The sequence below is a fragment of the Astatotilapia calliptera genome, chromosome 19, assembly GCF_964374335.1.
Source record: "Astatotilapia calliptera chromosome 19, fAstCal68.1, whole genome shotgun sequence".
Classification (NCBI taxonomy): Eukaryota; Metazoa; Chordata; class Actinopteri; order Cichliformes; family Cichlidae; genus Astatotilapia; species Astatotilapia calliptera.
Genome location: NC_137440.1, coordinates 16,153,388 through 16,173,109, shown reverse-complemented (window position 1 = coordinate 16,173,109; position 19,722 = coordinate 16,153,388). Strand labels below are relative to the sequence as shown.

Here is a 19,722-nt window from a genome sequence, read left to right as displayed (position 1 = left end):
AATTAAATAAAAAATATCCACTTACGTCACATTTTTTAAAGATAATTTGTGAAATTTTTCATTTTGCCAGGGCTTTAAAAAAATTATTATTGATTTTGGCAGTTTGGATTCTCCATATAAGGCAGGGGCTTCAGATTTCTAAGGATACGTAGGATTTAGGAGATGAAGAGGAAGGCGAAGGAGGAGGTGGCAGCGGGTTAAGAGGCTGGAGAGTTTCAGACGGTGCAGAGATTGTAAGGTTTCATAAGAGGTTGTGGTGCCTGAAGTGGTTTTATATGTATGATGAAGAGGTTCGCTGAAAATGAGGAGGTTTAAGCAAGAAAAGTGCATCAAGGGACAGGCTTGGGTATCCCGCCCTGTTAAGGTCGATATGCGATTCTTTTGACACTTCTCACATTGCTTCCACAATCACAAAGTGCAAAACACAAAGATTAAACACATGAAAATGAACCAGGTGCTTGAAGCAAGGCTTGGTTTTTTTTGTTATTTTACACTCCAAACAATCTGCAGCAAAGTATCCACCCGTGACGGCTTGGGTTCATCAGAGATTCTGAGAAGAGGCGGACAGAAACACTGAGCTGGCTGTACTGTGGATTTAGTCCAAAAACTAGATCATGTTGCAACAGACTGCCATCTTAAAGCACCTGGTCCACTGGAAGAAGAAAACAGTGTAAAGCTTACACTGATGTTTACACAAGAAAATTAAACTTTGGCAAGGCTTTAAAGACCATCTGCAACATGTGGACTTATTACTATGATTAACCAAACTATCAGTTTCCAGTTGCCTCATTCATTGTTGCAATGGTTATAATTACTTGGCTTACAAAAGAGGAAACATATCTGGTACAGATCCTCTCCCAGTGTTTTATACTGACTACATAGTGTACCTGACTTCTCCATCAAAACCTGAATGGATGAAAAGTTTTAAACTGCAGCTAAAAGCCAAGACGCAGGAGAACCGCACTCTCTGTGAGGTGGCTCTTTTCACAGCCAGCCATCCCATCAGTCATTATAGATGTGACACACAAAGGCCATTCTCACTTGGCCAGGTGAAGCTCAATTGTGCTATATTTCACAGCGCACGCTCACGCACGCACGGCGAGTAAAATAACTTCAGCTGCAAGAGAGACGAGGCAGACCTGGCGGATTGTGTTTGAATGCCAATGCAGCAGACGGGAGATCTATGAGATGAGATATCTACTCGGTGCTTTTCCATAGAAAGCACAGTTATATGCTTCTTCTTTTTTTTTGCAGGGTTTGGGAAAAATCAATACTGCTGTAATATCTGTGTGATGAATTTGAGGCTAGAGCCTGCACATAGCAAACTGAGACAACAAACTGGAGAAAAAGCTGTTGGTGAACAGTTCACTAGCGTCTCTTCAGGGGAAAGGTTTAACTTTGAGGCGTTTACCGACAGGAGATACATTTCCACACCCTTAAATACATAAATTCATTTGGATCTGGACAAGCACAGATTCATTCATCTCCTTTTTTGTCAAACATGTCTTCAAAGTCCTTCCCTTGTCAGCTATGGACAGTGAGATCCAAGTAAGCGACATGGTGAGTGTGTGAATGCCTCTCAGTCATGAGAAAATTACACACTTATACACCAGTCATATGTAGTGTAGTCACTGAATGCTAATCAGTGGAAATATTTAAGGTGACCCTGCATACATCTCGAAATCTAACAGCTAAACATCAACATCTTCCTAATCTGAAGAACTGGCATCAGACTGCTTCTCAGTGAGGAGAAGTTACTTTTATTTTGCCTGTTACCTCCATTTTCAAGCCTAACTAACAAGCTACTCAGGATAGCTTCTTCGTCAGGTAAGCAAGCGTAAGTAGTGCTGATCAGCCTATCAAAAAGCCAATTTCAGAGGTATACGTCTGGCCATGTCTGAAGTCAGAAGTTCTTATGGTTGTTTTGAATGACTGAGGGGTGGAGGGAAAAGCCAGCTGTCACAGAGAGGGAGAGTGGAGATGCAGTAATATTTAATATTGCATTTTCCAGACAGTCTGTCAGACAGCATTGTATCTGGTAGATACATAAACAGTTGGCGCTTCTATAAAACAAGAGTTTAAAGAGAAAATTTGGTGTCTTGAAGACCAAGTCCTGTATGATCAGCGCTAGACTGAATCTTGCAGATGGACACTTTGCTCTGATGTAACTGGATCCTTTGGTTTTAGTTGATTATAAACTATGCAAAGACTTTGGTACTGAGTAGCTGATGTCGTGTAGGCAAAAGCATGTTGTATTAAAGTAAATGTTATAGCCTTTAGTTGGTCAACATAAAATAAATTCGTTAGGAAACAAAACCTGAACATACAAAAGTTAAAAAATGATTCCACGTGTCTGGAATGGGAGACTGGAAGATTGTCCAATAAAATATTATGAATGAGTACACCTGTTTCGCATTACAAACACGTGAAATTCTCGAGATTAAAGAATCTCCTTTGCAACAATGTCCTGGGCATTAACCTAACACACTTTTCAATTGTGGAAGAAGCTGGAGCTCCCAGTGTTCTACACATAGGTTCAAACTCGGTACACTCTAGCTGCCTAGAAACATAACATTACTGTTATCAACAGACATATAGATATATATAGAAGCTGTGACAGAAGCTGTGATAAATTTGAAAGCCCACTAAGTTTACAAATAGTTTTTATTTATATTTAGCAGAATTTTTTAGAAGATTTTAGAAGACAACATACAGTTTTTGTTTACTTTTTTTTTTTTTGATAATAACATCTCATTTATATCCACAAAACTTGAATATTGCAACATATGCTCACCAGCCACTTTGTTAGGTACACTTGTGTATTTCAGAAACAGCTGATCTACTATGATTTTCCCGCGCAACAATCTCTTGGGTTTACAGAGAATGGTCCGAAAAAGAGAAAAATATATTGTATGGGCGTCATCAACAAAGTTGATGTCAGACATCAGTTCAATTCAATTTTACTGCTATTTCGCCAAATCACAACAGTAGTCGTCTCAAGGCGCTTTGTATTGTAAGGTAAAGACCCTACAATAACAGAAAGCAAACTCTAACAATCAAATGATGCCCTTTGAGCGAGCACTTGGTGACAGTGGGAAGGAAAAACTCCCTTTTAACAGGACGAAACCTCCGGCAGATACAGGCTCAGGAAGGGGCAGCCAGCTGTTGTGGTTGGGAGGTGAGGGGAGGAAGAGGGGACAAAAATGCACTGCTGAAGAGGGACAAAGACTAATAACAAGCAATGTTCCCTCTAAGCTGCGCGCGTGCGCAATTGCGCACTGCTGGCACGGTCTCTGTGCACAGAAAATCTGCGTTGCGCACAAAAAAAAAAAATCTAACCTGAATTGAAATTAAAATTAATACTTTAACAATTCTGTTTTGCAGTGTTAGTCAGTAAGTGACTGGCTGCTTCCGTATGGGATTAGAACGATGCCACCTTATCCCATAGTCCAGCCAATGATGTGATTCACATTCGTATACACGCAGCTAATCAATGTCGTTGACAGGCTATGACAGCGTCCTTATGTGCCGACACCGGTGTTTTAGCAAGCAAAGCGGCGTGGCTGATGTGGAGTGAAGCCACGGTAATGAAGGACAGACGGAACAATTGACAGAAAAAGTGTGGACTTTATACCAGTTTTTAAATTGTGTTGATAGGCCACATAAAACCAGAGTTATGATAAAAATATGTGCAATGTTTGGTTTTCTTCCTGAATACTGTCGTTGTTTATATTTACTGTGGGAAGGAACGGTAAAAGCGGCATTTTATAAGGAAAACACTCGAAAGCCTGTGAGCAAAAACAAAACCAAAAAACCCCACCCTTTCCTATTGGTGGAAAAATGTACCATGTCGACCAATTAAAAATGATATGGTAACATCGCATTTAGTTGTTTAGGAAGGGAGGACGTTTCAGGAGTGACGGAGGTGTTTTGAGATATGAGAGATTTGAGACTTTTAGCGCAAATCTTGTGTAGTTAGTGTGTAGTGTAGTCAGTAGTTTTGTTGTGTGTGTCAGAACAATGAGATGAATGCTGAATGTTACAGGTGTTACATCTCCTGTTGTCAGGCCTGCAGGTATCAGGCTGTTGTTCTCCTTTATCTCATAGTGGACAGAAATTATTTTTTGGAGTGGCACAAATCATTTGTGTGGCATCAGATTTGATGCAGAACAGCTGATTGTTCTGTAAATAGTTTGAAATGTTTATTTTAAAAAACGCCTTGGCTGCATTTTTACGTAAATAGCTGCAAAAAACTTTGTTGTTTGCATAACTACTTTGCATAACAAATTTTTTTTGAAGAATTAATTGCCCAACATTGGTCATTATATACTGTATTTTGCAGAGAAAGAGAGTTACAGGACTCTCTTATTTTAACTTCCAACAGTGTTAAAATACTACACAGGTCATGAGCAAGATTTTTTTAAATTTTCATTGTAAGTGGGGCTAAAGCAGTTAATTAAAAGTAGTCCAACATAAATGTAAATGCTGTAATTTGATTATTTTAATAAACCGTGGATGGATTCAATGCTGGCGTGACCACAGTGCACACGTCTGCTGTTGCTCACAGTGGTCCAAGGGGCCTCTCAGGGAGTTTGTGTGTTCGCTCAGACACGTGAAAAATTAGAGGGAACATTGATAACAAGTCATGTTTAAATGCAAAGAGGTGTATAAACAGATTGTGAGTGAATAAGAAACACTCAGTGCATCATGGGAAGCATAACTACTACTGCAGCATAACTAAGGGAGGATTCAGGGTCACCTGATCCAGCCAGGTCAGGGAAGAATGGTTGCCCTGAACTGATAAGAAAGTGACAGTAACTCAAAAAACCACTGTTTACAATCTAGGTAAGGATGAGGAATAGCATTTCTGAATGCACAAGACATCCAACTAGGAAGCAGATGAGCTACAGCAGCAGAAGACCACACCTGATGCCACTTCTGTCAGTCAAGAATAGGAAACTGAAGTTACAATTCATATGGGTTCAACACAACGGCACAACAAAAGACTGGAAAACTGTTGCCTGGTCCCATGAGTCTCTATAGCATTAGCTGTGCATTGTTTAAATGTCACAACTAACTCAAGTGTTCTTGCTGACCATGATCCTTCCTCTAAGATATATTTGGCACCATCACATTGCCTGGCAATTACCTAACAATGGACTGAAATGGCACTTTTATGGCAGAGCAGGATATGGGCATGTACTTGTAAAATGTACAGGTATATCAACATTTCCAATAAATATTATTCAGTAAAGCCAACTTAGCTTCACTGCTATTATTGCAATATTATACACCTGCTTTAACTGTGAGACTGCATGTGTCTGACAGCTCCTAAAAAGACTGACACAGCTCACTACATGAAAAATGAAAATGGGCAAAATAAATGGTAAAGCATGAAAAAAGTTCAGAACATAACAAATGGAAACGTTTAAGTGAAGCATCTTGTGCAGCATCTTGTTTGGAGAGGTTTGAGGAAGAGCCTGCTTTACTTTTACAGTAATTCTCAAACACAAACCAGCCCAGGCACATTTCAGACATGACTTGAAAATTACATATTTTTAAACAAAGAACAACATCAAAACATATTTGTGCAGAAGCCATTAAGCTTAACTCTTGTCTGGCATTAAATGGGTATGGTCCTTACAAGCACATCGCTGTTTGTCTTGAAGACAAGCCTGGGCGTGTCCTGAGCAAAGCTGTGCAGGGGTAATTTCCCACCGAGGCCATCGTCGTCTCTTGCCTGGGGGGGAGAAATAATGGCTTCTTTTTACGAATGGACAAAATAAACACGTGAACAGAGGCAACAAGGAAACAGAAATGGGAAAAAAAAACAATGAGAAAGATGAACAGAAATGGTGACTGTAAAATGGGTGAAAAGCCATTGGTTTGTGATCAAACCAATGGGCAGGCGAGGGGTGAGGGGTTAAGGATCCTCTGAAACAAAACAGCGAGTGAGTGTGCAGGTGTGTATGTGCAGTTCGCGTGTGCAAGACATTTAGTTTAGGCAGTTAAAATGCTGCAAACAATTGTGCCTATTTAACACCCATCAATCTAAGATACAAGGTGTGATCAAAAAGTTCTGAGAACAGGTCAATGAAAATCAAAAGGTTTATCTGATTTGAATTTTGGGTGATCCCCCCTCCAACAACATCTTCTTGTGCACCTCAGCTTTTATGTTTAGATCTCTCAGTGAGTGCTATTCCCATTGTGTCCCCTCACACCTGTACCGTTCCAGTTGGTGTGTAATCCTTCAACTTGATTTTCAGTGAACAAATATCATAGTGACATGTCCAGGTGGAGAGCAAGGATTGTGCTCATGTGGCCAAAAAGGACTCACTCCCTGGTCTTCCTGAGACCTCAGGACATTACAGCTAAACCCCATGTTGATGTCTCAATCCGGGGACTTGAATTCAGGGTGCATGCCGTCAGTCTTGCTCCTCACCTGACGCTCTGCCTTTAGAATCTGAAACTATGCACTCTTCAGCTCTGTCAATGATCTTCCAAATGAAATTCCCAAGTTCATGTTCACACTGTTCAGCCTGCAAGGGGCCCAAATTGGACTTACACTGAGAAATGCTGAAATAGCACTCATGCTGAAAACTGCCAGGACATACCCGAGAAGATGACCTTGAATGGGAAATCAGTCAAATTTAAAACAGGCAAGCTTTTAAAATTTTATGGAGCTCAGTTCTCAGAATCTTTTGATCCTACCTTGAAGGATGATTCAGGAGATTCAGAGACTTGTTGAAGGTTGAAGCGTTGTCTCATTTCTATGGAAGCCCGTTTCCGCCACTAAAAAAGCAACAAAACAAAAAAAATGTATCCATAACTCAAAATTTCAAGTTATTTTCTTGAAATTTCGAGTTATTAACTCGAAATTTCGAGTTAGCTCTGCCAATCAGTAATCTACGAGAATGAGGTCACTTTCTTGTTACCCGGAAGCATATGGCGCAGAGTAACGCGCACTAAAAACAGGATCGCAACAAATTGGCTCTTTCGCGAGTATGTTGGCTGATAGTAACGCCATGTGATTCAGCTAATAACACAAGGATTTCATCATTTTTGAAGCCACGCTGAAAATACTCAGCAATCTGTGCATTCATGACTGGATGTAATACTGGTAGCTTAGCTGTAGCATTTGTAGCTGAGGGCTTCAGCTTCTGGGTAACAAGGAAATGAGGTCATTCACGTAGATTACTGATTGGCAGTGCTAACTCAAAATTTCGAGTTACTTTTCTCAAAATTTCGAGTTATGGATCCTTTTTTTGTCCCTAAGTGGTGGAAACGGGCTTCCATACATTTCACCTCATTTTAACCCAATTTTTAATTTAAGAAAAAACAACAACAACACCAAAAATGTCTGAAAGACATTTCAGCCAATACTTTTTCTACATGAATAACTTGCTTCCATTACTTGCTTAATAGCTTGTCCCTTTGAATATACTGCCAACTGCAGCACTGAGGCTGATATTGTTTTCACCTTGCAGGTCAGCTACTTGGATTTTCCTGGAATAATCCTTTGCCTCCTCCCAGGTTTACTCTTCTATCCAACATTTTTAAATTTAGCTGTAATGTCCAGACTTTAATATAGTAAAGGTGTGGTCTGTGACCTTGTTGTGGTCACTGGTTTTAGGGCACATATACAGTGTTTTAGCTTAAAATCAAAACCAGCTATTAGAATCAGAATACTTTATTACTCCAAGGAAAACTATGTGGTCACATTTGCTCCAAGGCAGCAAGAACAATAAGTGTCAATAATTTGAGTCATTAGGGAGTTAAATTTCGGTGTGGCCGTTTGCTAAAGTTTCTGATATATTTGGCTTGGAATGATAACAAAGACAACCTCAAAGAGCTCCCTCCACTCTGCTTGCTGTAATGACTGAATGACATAACATGAGGTTGGCGTAACTGTACTGGAAGGTGGAGGGTGGTCCACCTTAACAGGTGCCACGAGCTAACTAAACCAAAGAGCGAGGGAGATGTCGTGCAAGTACAATCTGCTCACACCCACACAGCCATTATGCTAGCTAATGATATCAGTTCATGCATTTCAATGAACATATGTTTTTGCTTTTTTTCCCGCAAGTGGCTGAAATCAATCTTTCCTCTTCTGCTGATAATCTTAATGGCGGAAAGCAAGCTCGTTAGTTTTTTATAAACCTTAAGCCAGAAAAAGTTAACAGAACTCAACAAAGAAGGCAAAAAGATGTTTTACTGAATGAAACTAACTTGACCTGAGAAAATGTGATTTGTGTGTATTTATGTTTGCTAAACTTAGCATTTATTAGTCCTACCATTGTTGATTTAATTATAACATAAGTAGTGTCAAACTGCGAAAAGATCTGCATAACCTCCATCTTGCAAATTGTCTAACGAGAAAGATGGAAAATAACTTTACAAGTTTTATTTTTGTTTTCACCGAGCAGACGATCCACCTACTCACTTCACTCATGGTGTCAGCATTCCTAATCTAGCTAAGTGTAATCATCTCAGAATGGAAGAAAATGACACAGAGACTCACACAGGAGTTCATAAAAAATATATAATTTGTTGATCTTCGGGTTTCAATAGGCGGAAACATACCTCGACAAAAACGAGCTAACGCTCTAACCGGACAACAAAACCAAAGAGATGTTCCCAACAGGCATAAAAAACATTTAGAAAAACTGGTGTCCCTGCCAAGTCTGTTCTTACCATCAGAATCAGGAGCATAACCTCCATGTGTAATTTTAATACTGTCACGGCTACATTTTGCTATATAAGGAAACACGTTTACCTTGAAGGATACGGCGGGGGAAAGATGTGACGCCAGAAAAGGCAAACCTCTAATGTTTTCCCTCGGGAATGATGGCGGTTTAGCTTATTTTCTTAAGCTATTCATTTGTGTGTGAGCGTGTGTGAGCTGAGGATGCTATAAACGTAAATAAAATATGATGAATCTGGGATTTGTGCATTAAACATTCAGTGCATACACAAATTACTCCATATTTATGGGCACACATTCTTCATGAATCAGATTAGCTCAGGTTAAATGCATCTGAACATGCTGCAGACTCCAAATATGCTAAAGCTGATTAGAAAGATACTGGGGCTTAAACTGTAGGATTTACAGTAACCTATCTATTAGTTATACAACCTCAAATAACGATAATGTGATTAATTTGCCCGAATAGCTATTGTGCTTTTACTTTCCATGGCAATGCTTTTAAAATACAAACTTCCTTTACATGTTTGCGCCAGCTGGAAAAGGAGCCACCTTCTCCTGCACCCTGTGAGTCATTCATTATGTGCAGTGTGAAAACTGAGGCAGTCAGTGCTGCTGTGCCAGGTGTGGGCAATTCTGTTACAAAGAGGTTATTGGAGAAGCTTTGTCTGGCACGGTGCCCAATGGCTCCATTGTGTTTCATTAAATGAAATGCACTTTTATATAATGTAGACCCCAGTGTGATCAAATTAGTTCATATTTTACAGCCAAGGGGTGCTGAGACACTGTTATCAGAAATTGAGATTTAACCTCGATTAGACATGTACATCATGCCGTTTGCAGCCCCGAAGCTGACATTTCAAATTGAGCCCGTGCACTGACAGAAGAACCGCTGGTTTGAGTAGCGCTCTTTCATATTATGTTCCCTTTAAATTGCTCCCTGCAACCTTTGATTTGTCATGGGTAATTTGGCCTCCAGCTCTCTTCATCTCTCGATGATACCAAAGGGCAACTCTGGCGTATATTTTACATTTTTAGTCCAGAGACTGATTGAGTTTGCCTCCACTCCCATCTGCTTTCATCACCTCCAGGTAGGGTTTCCCATTCCAAGCCTGGTGCAAAGATACTGCTGTCTTGAGTCACGAAGCATGCTGTTGTTTGTACCAGAAACGACACAGTGTACAGATTTGACAGAAAACCTTGTTTTGTGAGAATTTACAAAATAACAGGCACATTTTTTGGGGGGGTATTTTTACTTTGATTTTGTTTTCTCCAACCTTTCATGACAGGGTTTATGAGGTCATGGTTATTTAGAAGCTGTGAGGTGTAGGCTGACCTACATATGGCTCCAGAGTTTGGGTACGGACACATCGCACTGACTCAAAGTCAGGTAACCACACATAAACAATCACATAATTTTAGGCAGGCATTTGGACACACACACACACACACACACACACACACACACACACACACACACACACACACACACACACACACACACACACACACACACACACACACACACACACTCTTTCCCTCTCTCTCTGATACACAAAAAGATGCACCATTGTGCTATTATTCTGCCTCCAGTTTGTGCTCTGACCCTCTGGCCCAGCGCCAGTTCATTTGCATATTGTACTAATGAGGTGTTGGCACTGCGAACGAGGCGTGAGGCACACACAGGGAGCCACACAGATAAAGGGGATGGGACTGAGATAGATAGCTAGACAGACAGATAGACATGGATAGATGGCTAGATGGACAGACAGATAGATAGACGAATAAATAGATTGATAGTTAGTTAGTTAGTGCAGGACATCGCACGTTGATTTCCTCTCTGCCGGCTCCACCGTCCTGACGGGACGTCACACCAGCTGCCACCACGCAAGCCTCCATCTGGGCATGCATACACGTCCAGGTGTGTGTGCCCATCACCTGCCAAAAGAGCTGCACTTCCCAAAGAAAGGCGCTCGTAGGCAGGCTTTTCCAAATCCAAACACAAACACAGCCGCGCGCACTAGAGCTCATCCCAAATCCTGAAATGAAGGTGCAATCCTGGCACTATGCAAATGTCAGGCAAGGAAGTGAACGGGCGCACCCCCCCCCCAAATCAAAAGACAAGTTTGCCTCTACTCTCTGCACCTTGGAAAGACAAACCATTCGATTTTGTTTGCAAAGCATCACTGGAGATTTATGCATGCATGAGGCTCTGATCTTTACACTTAAATTTTTACAAGGGTGTGCAAGTGGGAAGTGGTAAAAAACAAACAAACAAGAAAAACCCTCCAGTCACTTTCTTTACAGCAACATATGCATCAATGTTCCTCTCTTGAACATTTATGTGGCTCTAAATGTAACTTTTGCATATATAATGTTGCAGGCCAGTTTCCTTCTACTAAATCTCTATTTTTTAATGCAGCAAATGCTCATCTTAATATATCTGCTGTGAGCTGTGCAATGCTAAATTGCACATCGCCACTGTACCTGCAAATAAAACACAAAGTACATTTTATTGCACTTTTCATGTGAGTTGAGTGCAAGTTTTAGAAATGACACCAACACATTCTAAGTTCATGTACGTGGCTTCACTTTTAGTCTCCTAGTTAGTCGGAGTTACTTTTGTCTTTATTTGAGCTGAATAGCTGGCAGCTATGAGATAATCACCTTCCTCTTTGTGCCCTGCAGCTGTGTCAGGCAGGCCTCAAGGCTTCGTAACTGCTAGACACTTTACACACTTCATCGCGCACTCAAAATTTCCACAAGGAGCTGCATTCGTACACGCAGAAGGAGCAGTTACATACACACACGTGCATGCTCACACACCCTCGCCCCCCCTACGCGTCTCTCCTGGGCGCGTGCCCTCCTCGGCAGGCGGTGGAGATGCAAAAGCAAATTGCCGGAGCGGGGAGGCAACCACGGGGCTGTGTGGAAGCAGACGTGTGCGTGTTTGAGGTGATGTGACATTTCTGGGCTGACATGAAGCGGCACTCTGCCCCCTCGCGCCTGGAGGGAGCTCCCAGGGAAAGACACTGATGGAGGTCTGGGGTCTCCAGGGGGGGCATTTCATGGTGTGAACAAAAAGCCTCGCACTGCAACAGAAACGACCCATGTGACACAAACTGGAGGCTTCCTCCCTAGCCGCTTCATGCTTTTACGAATTATGTGGCTCACGTGCATGCAGTTTTGCTGTTTTCTTCATAAAGACTTATAAAGAAAAAATGAAATTATATATACAAGAAAGACTGCATGATTTCAATTTTGCTTGAAGAAATATTCACTGCAAACCCAAAGAAGTTAACTTGTATTTTATATTTATATTTCTAATATAAGTTTTAGTTGATCTATTCCTCACAAGCAATCTCACACAGTAACAGGTTCTACAGACCATCACCCTGCACACTCCTATGCTTGAAGCCTTCATAAAAACAACCAAACCAGCACAAACGCAAAGATAATGTAACATACATTTCAATGCAATGTGTCATGCTGTCGTGGTCTTCAGTGTACGCATCAGTTGAGTTTGGTCCCTGTTTAATTTTACTGCTATTCTTTTTGATATTTCTATGTTCATGTGTCTCCAGCTCTTCCGTCTCTTTGCCTTCCTCTGTCCTATCCTTCCTCCCTTACATCCACTCCGGTTTTATTTTGGTAATTACCTTTCTTTGCATATCTCCAGTACCCAACGTCCCGTTTTTCCCTTTTTCTCCTTCTTTTTTTCCCCACCTGTGTCAGGTTATGCTCCTTGTAATCGACTGCTTTCACTCATTGTTTTTTCTTTATTTGATTATTTATTTTTCATGCACTTTTCTCTGCTTGTGGTGCTGTTCTGGTTTTCTGTGCCATAAACCTCATAAACCTTTTCCTGTTCAATTTGTTTGGCAGAAATTTGTTATTTTTCTAATTGTCTCAATTTAGAAAGCTCTTCAAACTACCTGCTGTGCATTTTTGTCACGTTTCCATAAATCCTTAAAATATACACCACATACTCCTAATGTTCTGCATTTGGTTCTGCTGAGGATCTTTTTGCTAGAAGTTGAGACATGTGCAGCATGTGTAGCATGCATAGTTTTGTAGTTCTCACGTCTAAAGATAAAACTCGCAAAGCAGTTCATAAGTTCAAAAAAGCGATATAGATAAGCTGAAAAAGGCTATAATTCACCTTCAAACCTGAATATGTCAGTGACACCAAAGTGAAAAGTTCATTTTCTGCAAACCAGAGGGGTGAAAGTGTTTAGATATAGTATTTTGCCAGAATAATGGTCCACTCCAGCAGCATGGTGGTGCAATGATCACTGAGCAACATGCCGGTTTGCATGTTTTCCTGGTGTTTGCATGGGGCTCCCACAGTCCAAAGACATGCTTGTTGGGTTAACCGATCGTTCTAGAGTGAATGGTTGTAAGAGGGAATGGTCACCTACCCAGGGCGTACACTGGAATAGACTGCAGCTCTCCCACAGCCCTAACAGTTAAGAAAATGGATGGATGACACTGATCCTCATCTTCTAATTTCCACAATGTCTTGTTTTCAGTGTCTATTTACCAGATTATTATTTGTGGAAGCATGCCTGACTGCTGTTCTGTACCAAAGTGAACACTCTTTAGATGCTGACTTCTAGCCTGGAAGGAAAATTCTACTTTTTAAAGAAGAGAGAACATTCATATGTATATTGAGGGGGAAATATGTTCATGCATCACAGTAAACTGCACTAGACAGAAGAAACAAAAAGGAAAGAACGCGCAAACCACTGTCAAGAACAAAACACGTAGACTATTTGTACTAAAATACCTCACACAAACCAAAAAATTGACCTATTAAGTGCAGTAGTTCAGTAACAAAACAGTGCTGGGAAGCACTGGACTTCCTGCATTCTGTCTCTTACAGATTCACAAATTTTTATAACTGCTTTGCATAAATGTTTTATATATCTCATGACTTAAACCTGTAGGTTTGGCAGATTTTGATAATTAGATGGAGTATTGTGCATATGATGGCTTAAAAAAGACATACACAATTAATATCCGATCTTAGGCATTTACCCTAATACCCTACAACCTTTGCAAACACTAAGAATGATTACTTCACAGGTAGCAAAGTGTTTTCCAAGAATTTCGCATAAAAAATGTCCTCATCATGCCTAAAACTTGACTGCCAGCGTTGGGCCGTAACTCGCTTCTTGTTTCTCTCTGATTAAAGTAATTCATTACAGCACTCACTACATTACTTTTGCAATACTCAGCAGGGTAGCCTGAGTCACACTGTCACATAACTGCCAGCTAACAATACAAACCTTATGCTACAGTCCCACACACTGGCACAAATCCTTATTCTAACAAGGAAATGCACAAGATCTTTGTCTCAGTGTTTGGGTATCAACACAAAGCCAAATGCCGAGATGAAGAAAACCAGCTCAAAGAGCACGTAACAGAAACATGCTGTGGCCTGTGACCACAGTGATTCTACTGCAATAACATTAATGGGCAGAAATGGAATCACTTGCTTTTGTTACCTTTGAAAATTCAGCTCTTGACAGGATGTGTGCACATTTGATGTTATTTTTTTCTAATGGCAATCAAGAACAAGAACTATAAGTGTGATTAGTAAGTGTAATGAAATTTACTGAATTTAACTTAGTAATGTATGACATTAGTCAAACAGTAAAGTGTAATATGATTACAGTAAAGTGGAAACCTAACACTGATGACTTTACTTTGATGCTTTGAGATAGAGAAAACAAAAGAAATAAGTACAGTAAAAGCAAATCCATCAAATAATTCCAGCTATTTTAGAAATTTGGTGTAATTATCTCAAAAATGTACAATAATGTCACAGAAATTGCAAATATTGCAGTTTAAGGTTTAATCAAATGATTTCATTGCTTTAAAATAGGTTAAACTTTTTAAATAAACCTGCATATAAGCAAAAATCCTGCTTTCTTTCAAGCATGCGAGCAATATTTCTTTATTTTGTACAAAAATTAAAAGATAAGAAGTAGATGCAAAATTACAAACTAAAGCCCAACTGTGTTTTGAGGAGCTCAAGCTGAGAAACTCAAAGCCAGCTGAGGATGGAAGAAAAAAAAAAGATTGTTGGAGCTATTGCAACAGCAACAAGCAACATTTCATCACAGTTGATGCCACAGCAAAGCATTTGTTACAGCTTCCTGCATTCAAAATCCAGCCCTAAATGATTTGTAGACAATGTGTTTCGCGTACATGCAAAGCAGAGCCTGCTCTCATTCCACCTTTTTTCACACTCACGGAGCGTAATCCATCACTGCTAATTGCCTAACTTAATCTTGGCACTGTGTCCAATGAGAAAGCTTGTTTATCGGCGTATGTGTGGGTGTCAGATAAAGTAGGAAAACATACAGCTGCGTGTAAAAGTGTGACAGTTAAGCAGCTTTTACCTCCAGCTGAAACTCCACCCTTAATTCTAGTTTAATCCTCCAAACTGTCCAAGATTGGAGCTGAAAACTCGGTGAACTTTTCCGTTGGTTGGCATCTTTCCACTCAGATTTGGTTTGTGCAGCGTACACCACGCAAACCGCCATAATGTGCGCACGGGGAAGGGACTAGGTTGCAGCGAATTACCAAACAAGAAAAAGAGCCAAGTGGTGCCTCTGAATCAATAGCGAATGGTCAAAAAGAGAATGAAAGTGAGCAGACAGTGTGAGGTGACAGACAGAATAATTGAGTGCTGCGAGCGGGGAGGAAGCTGCACCTTCCATACAAACTAATCCAGGAGTTTAAGGCGCACAGTAAACAGGCACATAAGTGATTAGCCTGAGTTAAACTATCAATCATCTTTCGCCACACTCAAATAGGCACTACAGAATGTGGAGTTATGTAGAGATGTGAGAAAGCAGCAGCCATAGTCACCCTAGGAGGGGATTGGGTTTCATGGATGAGGCAGCTGAAGATATTTCATGCAACATAATGCCAGAGCCGCTGCCCACCCCCTGCATCCCCCCTCTCCTTCCCCCATGTCTCCGCTCCTCCAGCCAAAGCACACGTAGACATAAGATACTCTTTTTTTTCAAGCCATGACATTTTTTTTAAGCAGGAAAAAAAAGCCTGGAGGCTGTGTTGTTGTGGCCAACCTTGTGGGTGCATGAGAAAAGAAACACATGGGTATCATTTACACAAATGACCTGCATGAATGTGCAAGAGCCAGACAAAATATAGAATCTGAGCTGCTGTGGTAGAGCAGGCCTTTTCCCAACATGTCTGACTGGCTGAGAACACGCTGTATGTATATAAATGAACATATTACCATAAACTACGCATGATGTGCACTAAACTACACATGACATAACTGACTATGTTTGTATATTTTTTTCTCTGCTGCTGCAAAGATAAGAGAAAAGTGCTCAGCAAAAACCCTTAACTGTGACATGCACAGCTTAAGATTTAAAAATATCCATAAATCAGCATTTATAAAGTAATAATGCGTGCTACATTAGGTTGGATTTTACTATGACAGCTGCAAGATTTATTTTCTAGATTTGGCTACTTAACTGCCAAACAAAAGACGACAGCTACACATTTATTGTTTATCTACCTGGAAAACTATAGAAACAGGCTGGCTAACCAGGCATCGCACGTACTTTCAGTTTTGCTAATTAGTACTCAAGTACTCATGGAAACAACTTAATCTTGTAGTGGATTTTGTTTTGGATGGGTCCACTTATAACCTCCAACATACAATACATTTCCACTGAACAAAAAAGCTGAATATTATTGGACCTAGTGCCACACTTGGATCTCCATCACAGAAACGCTCACCCCAAAGTTAGAACCACTAGCATTGGTGTCTATGGAACTGGCTACCATAAAAAATTGAGGAGCACTCTTTAGATGCAGTCTGTAATGATATTTGAGCATCCTTAAAAGGCATCGCTAGTGAACTGACTCTCCATGCGTTTGTGGTGAGTACGTGTTAAAGGAAAAGGTCATAAAGTAGTGTTGAGTCATTGCTTTTGTCCTACGATGATATATTTTTATCCCAATTTGAGTCATCACTTACAAACTTACAAAGCCACCCATCTTTAGAGCACGAGGATTCAATGGACAGTTTGAAGAGACAAGATCTCAATCTAAACGAATACCTGTGAGAGATATTGGGTTGGCACTCCAGTAGTAGAGTTCCCAAAACATAATAATTGCCAATGTGCATTGATGCTGTTCTGCAAGCATTTAATGCTGCAGCACCTTACTAAAGCACTTTATGTTGGTTTGTCCTTTACTTTAATATCAGTTCATAGCCTTGTAAGTAGGACTGTAAGTAGTAAACTAGGAGGCCAAGCTGTGGTCTTTCAGAGGTATTTCTTGAGAAATATCTTGGAAATTTGTTTTGTTTGGGGTTTTTATTCTGTTTTTTCATATTATTGGGAGCTTTAAATGTTCCTGATTATATGAGTTACATCATATAAAATAAACCAATAAATAAATAACGCAGAGTCTGGGTTTAAAAGTCATGCAGAACTTAAACTTTAAGCTTAAAGTTGGACGTTGAGATATTGCCTCTTTTGTTATTCATTTGGCAGAAATTGACTTCCATACAAAACATGCCTTTAATTTTTAACAGGCCAAATATCAGAAGAGGCTTGTGTGCTTTGTTAGGCTAAAGTGGAATACTTAATTAAATGTTATCGCATCAAGCAGTCGAGTTCATGAAGTGTTTTTGAAGAAGCAGCCGACTGATTGCACTGATGAATCATTTTGCAGCTGAGGGGTAGAAATGTACAATATTAGTGTATAATAGTATTGTTATTATAATCAAGGGCATGTTGAAGCATCAGCAGAACAACAGGCTGACTGTGAGAACTCGTAATGTAAAAGATTTTTTCCAAGACTAATATTATCCCTCCCCTCACTTTGAGTTTTAAAGTCTGAACTTTTCTAAAACTATTACTTGCATGAGGAGCTGTCACCGCACTCGTACGACATGCTTTGAAAATTTCTGTCAGAAGTCTGGAGCAGGTTAATGGGGAGAGCTGGCAGAGAAGTGGAAAGACTACTGCTGCTTCTTTGTATTTGTTCTCAACACACATCACAATACATTTCAGCTCCGCTTTGTTCAAAAATGTCATTGATAAGGTCAGAATGTAATGCAGAGCTCATTAGTCTTGTATATTGTATATTGGAAACGTAAACAGCCAACATTTACCTGATGTGTGTACTTTTCCAGAACATATATCGACATTTTGGATGAAGTCCAAATTGTTTAATTTTGTAAACATACTAGAGTTAAAGGTTTTAACAGAATTGAATTGAGACCTTTCCCTTCTCATTACTCCATTAATCAGAAAACCGTCGGTCCATCCTCTGTAAACAATAGAGATGCTCATGTGGGAAAATCCCAGTAAGTCACCAATATGAGAAATGATCATACCAGCCCACCTGGCTTTAACACATTTAAAGTAACTTAAATCACCTTTCTTCCCCATTCTGATGCTCAGCCTGAACTTCAGAAGGTCGTCTTGATTATGTCTGCTTACCTAAATGAACCGAATTACTTGCATGTGATTGGTTGATTAGAGATTTGCAATAACGATCAATTCAACCTAACAAAGTAGCCAGTGAGTGTGTATTAGTGAGTGATTTTACAGTCTCATTATATTTCATTCACGCCTTTGTTTACTTTATCCATGACTCATGCTCTAAAATGTTCTAATGCAATGATTTTGATTTTCAGCCTTTTTTATGCAAAGGCTTTATAAAATTAAGCAGTTTTTAACATCGCTTTGGTTATTAATTATCTACCTCAAGGGAGATCTACTGCTCCTCCTGCAGCTGTAGATATTTCTACTCACAGTCTGTTATCCAGAGTTCACTGCAAAAGATTACAGTGTAGTGATCAGAAGTGGAGTATTACAATAGTTTTTTTTTAGTGCATGTATTTCCTGGGCTATAAATGACCTCACACGACTTTCCGGTATCTTTGCCACACCAGTGAGCTGACAATAGACTGACAAAGTCACGTCAGGAATCGTTTCACAACAGCACATATAACTATACGACCGGGATCATAAATGACTCCACTTGGTCACTTGAAGGTTACATTTGCAAATGTGGTCTAATCTCATTAAACATGCACTAATTTGCATAAACCTCCAAAGTGTAAAGTAAGATTTAAATTTGTATTTTGGACATTTTCTTTTGAGCAGTCTGACAGAGGAGATATTCCGGAATTACAAAACCTACCGAGGCCTCCAAAATGTATTATATGGGGCGTGTGCAAACTATATTTTCTATTAACTCTGTTTCTTTGATGTATATGTACACTTTACATAAACTGCCTTTCATTTCTGGATAATTTCACACAAGGCCCCCTCCCACTGATTCATAGCAGGGGGCTTCCTTCACAGCGATGAATCTTGTATTTGATGTCCTGTTTACAGCCTCTCTGATTGAGCTCTGATTGATATGAAGCTGCCTCGCCTACATTGCTGCATACCGCGTGACACATACCTGTACGTGCTTTTTTTCTGACCTCCTCTGGAGCTCAGACATCAAAATAAAACCAGTTCAAAAGAAGCGTTTTGATCTGATATAAAGACTCATAGCTTTTTGTAACTGTCACATATTCCCCTGCGAGGATTCACCACGTCAGACTCCTTGACATCAACAGAATCAACATTCAGTACAATGAAAACTACAAACTCGCTATGAAAGCAAATGAGCTGAAGTGTCAAAGGTAAAAAATTAAAAACATACAACAGTACAGTAGATGCAAGGCTCAATTTGATTGTCATGCTTTGGGGAAAAAGTGTCATAAAAAAAAAAAATTGAATCTCACTAACTGAAATGAAGAGACGTAGTCTAAGTGCTCCCCTATGGTTCCTGCTTCAGTGCAGTGCTTGAAGAGTGATTATGTTTGAATGATTTTAGGACAGACAAGCAGGAGAGTAAAACATCATACTCACGGTATAATTCCTTATAAATCCAAGCTTTGGTACAAGAGAGAAAGGAGAGTATTTAACTACAGTAACTGGAGGGGGAGGGATGGCAAC

General features: G+C 40.0%; 1 protein-coding gene across 5 annotated transcripts in view; it reads right to left on the bottom strand.

Annotated features, from left to right (window-relative positions):
- sobpa (sine oculis binding protein homolog (Drosophila) a) overlaps window positions 1–19,722 on the bottom strand; it is a 59,919-nt gene that overhangs the window by 12,127 nt on the left and 28,070 nt on the right. For 2 of the 5 annotated variants that reach the window (XR_003270571.2, XM_026151071.2), the window contains exons 5-6: window positions 6,712–6,792; window positions 5,645–5,740 (exon numbers count right to left, since the gene is read on the bottom strand). The exons of 1 other annotated variant lie outside the window; for it this stretch is intronic. Coding sequence is in view for 3 of the 4 variants with exons in the window: in XM_026151071.2 (XP_026006856.2) it covers window positions 5,645–5,740; window positions 6,712–6,792 (177 nt within the window). In the remaining variant the exon portion in view is untranslated. Of the gene's footprint in view, window positions 1–5,644; window positions 5,741–6,711; window positions 6,793–19,635; window positions 19,660–19,722 lie in introns of all 5 variants that reach the window. 2 more of the 5 variants (XM_026151072.2, XM_026151073.2) reach the window with 2 other exon arrangements.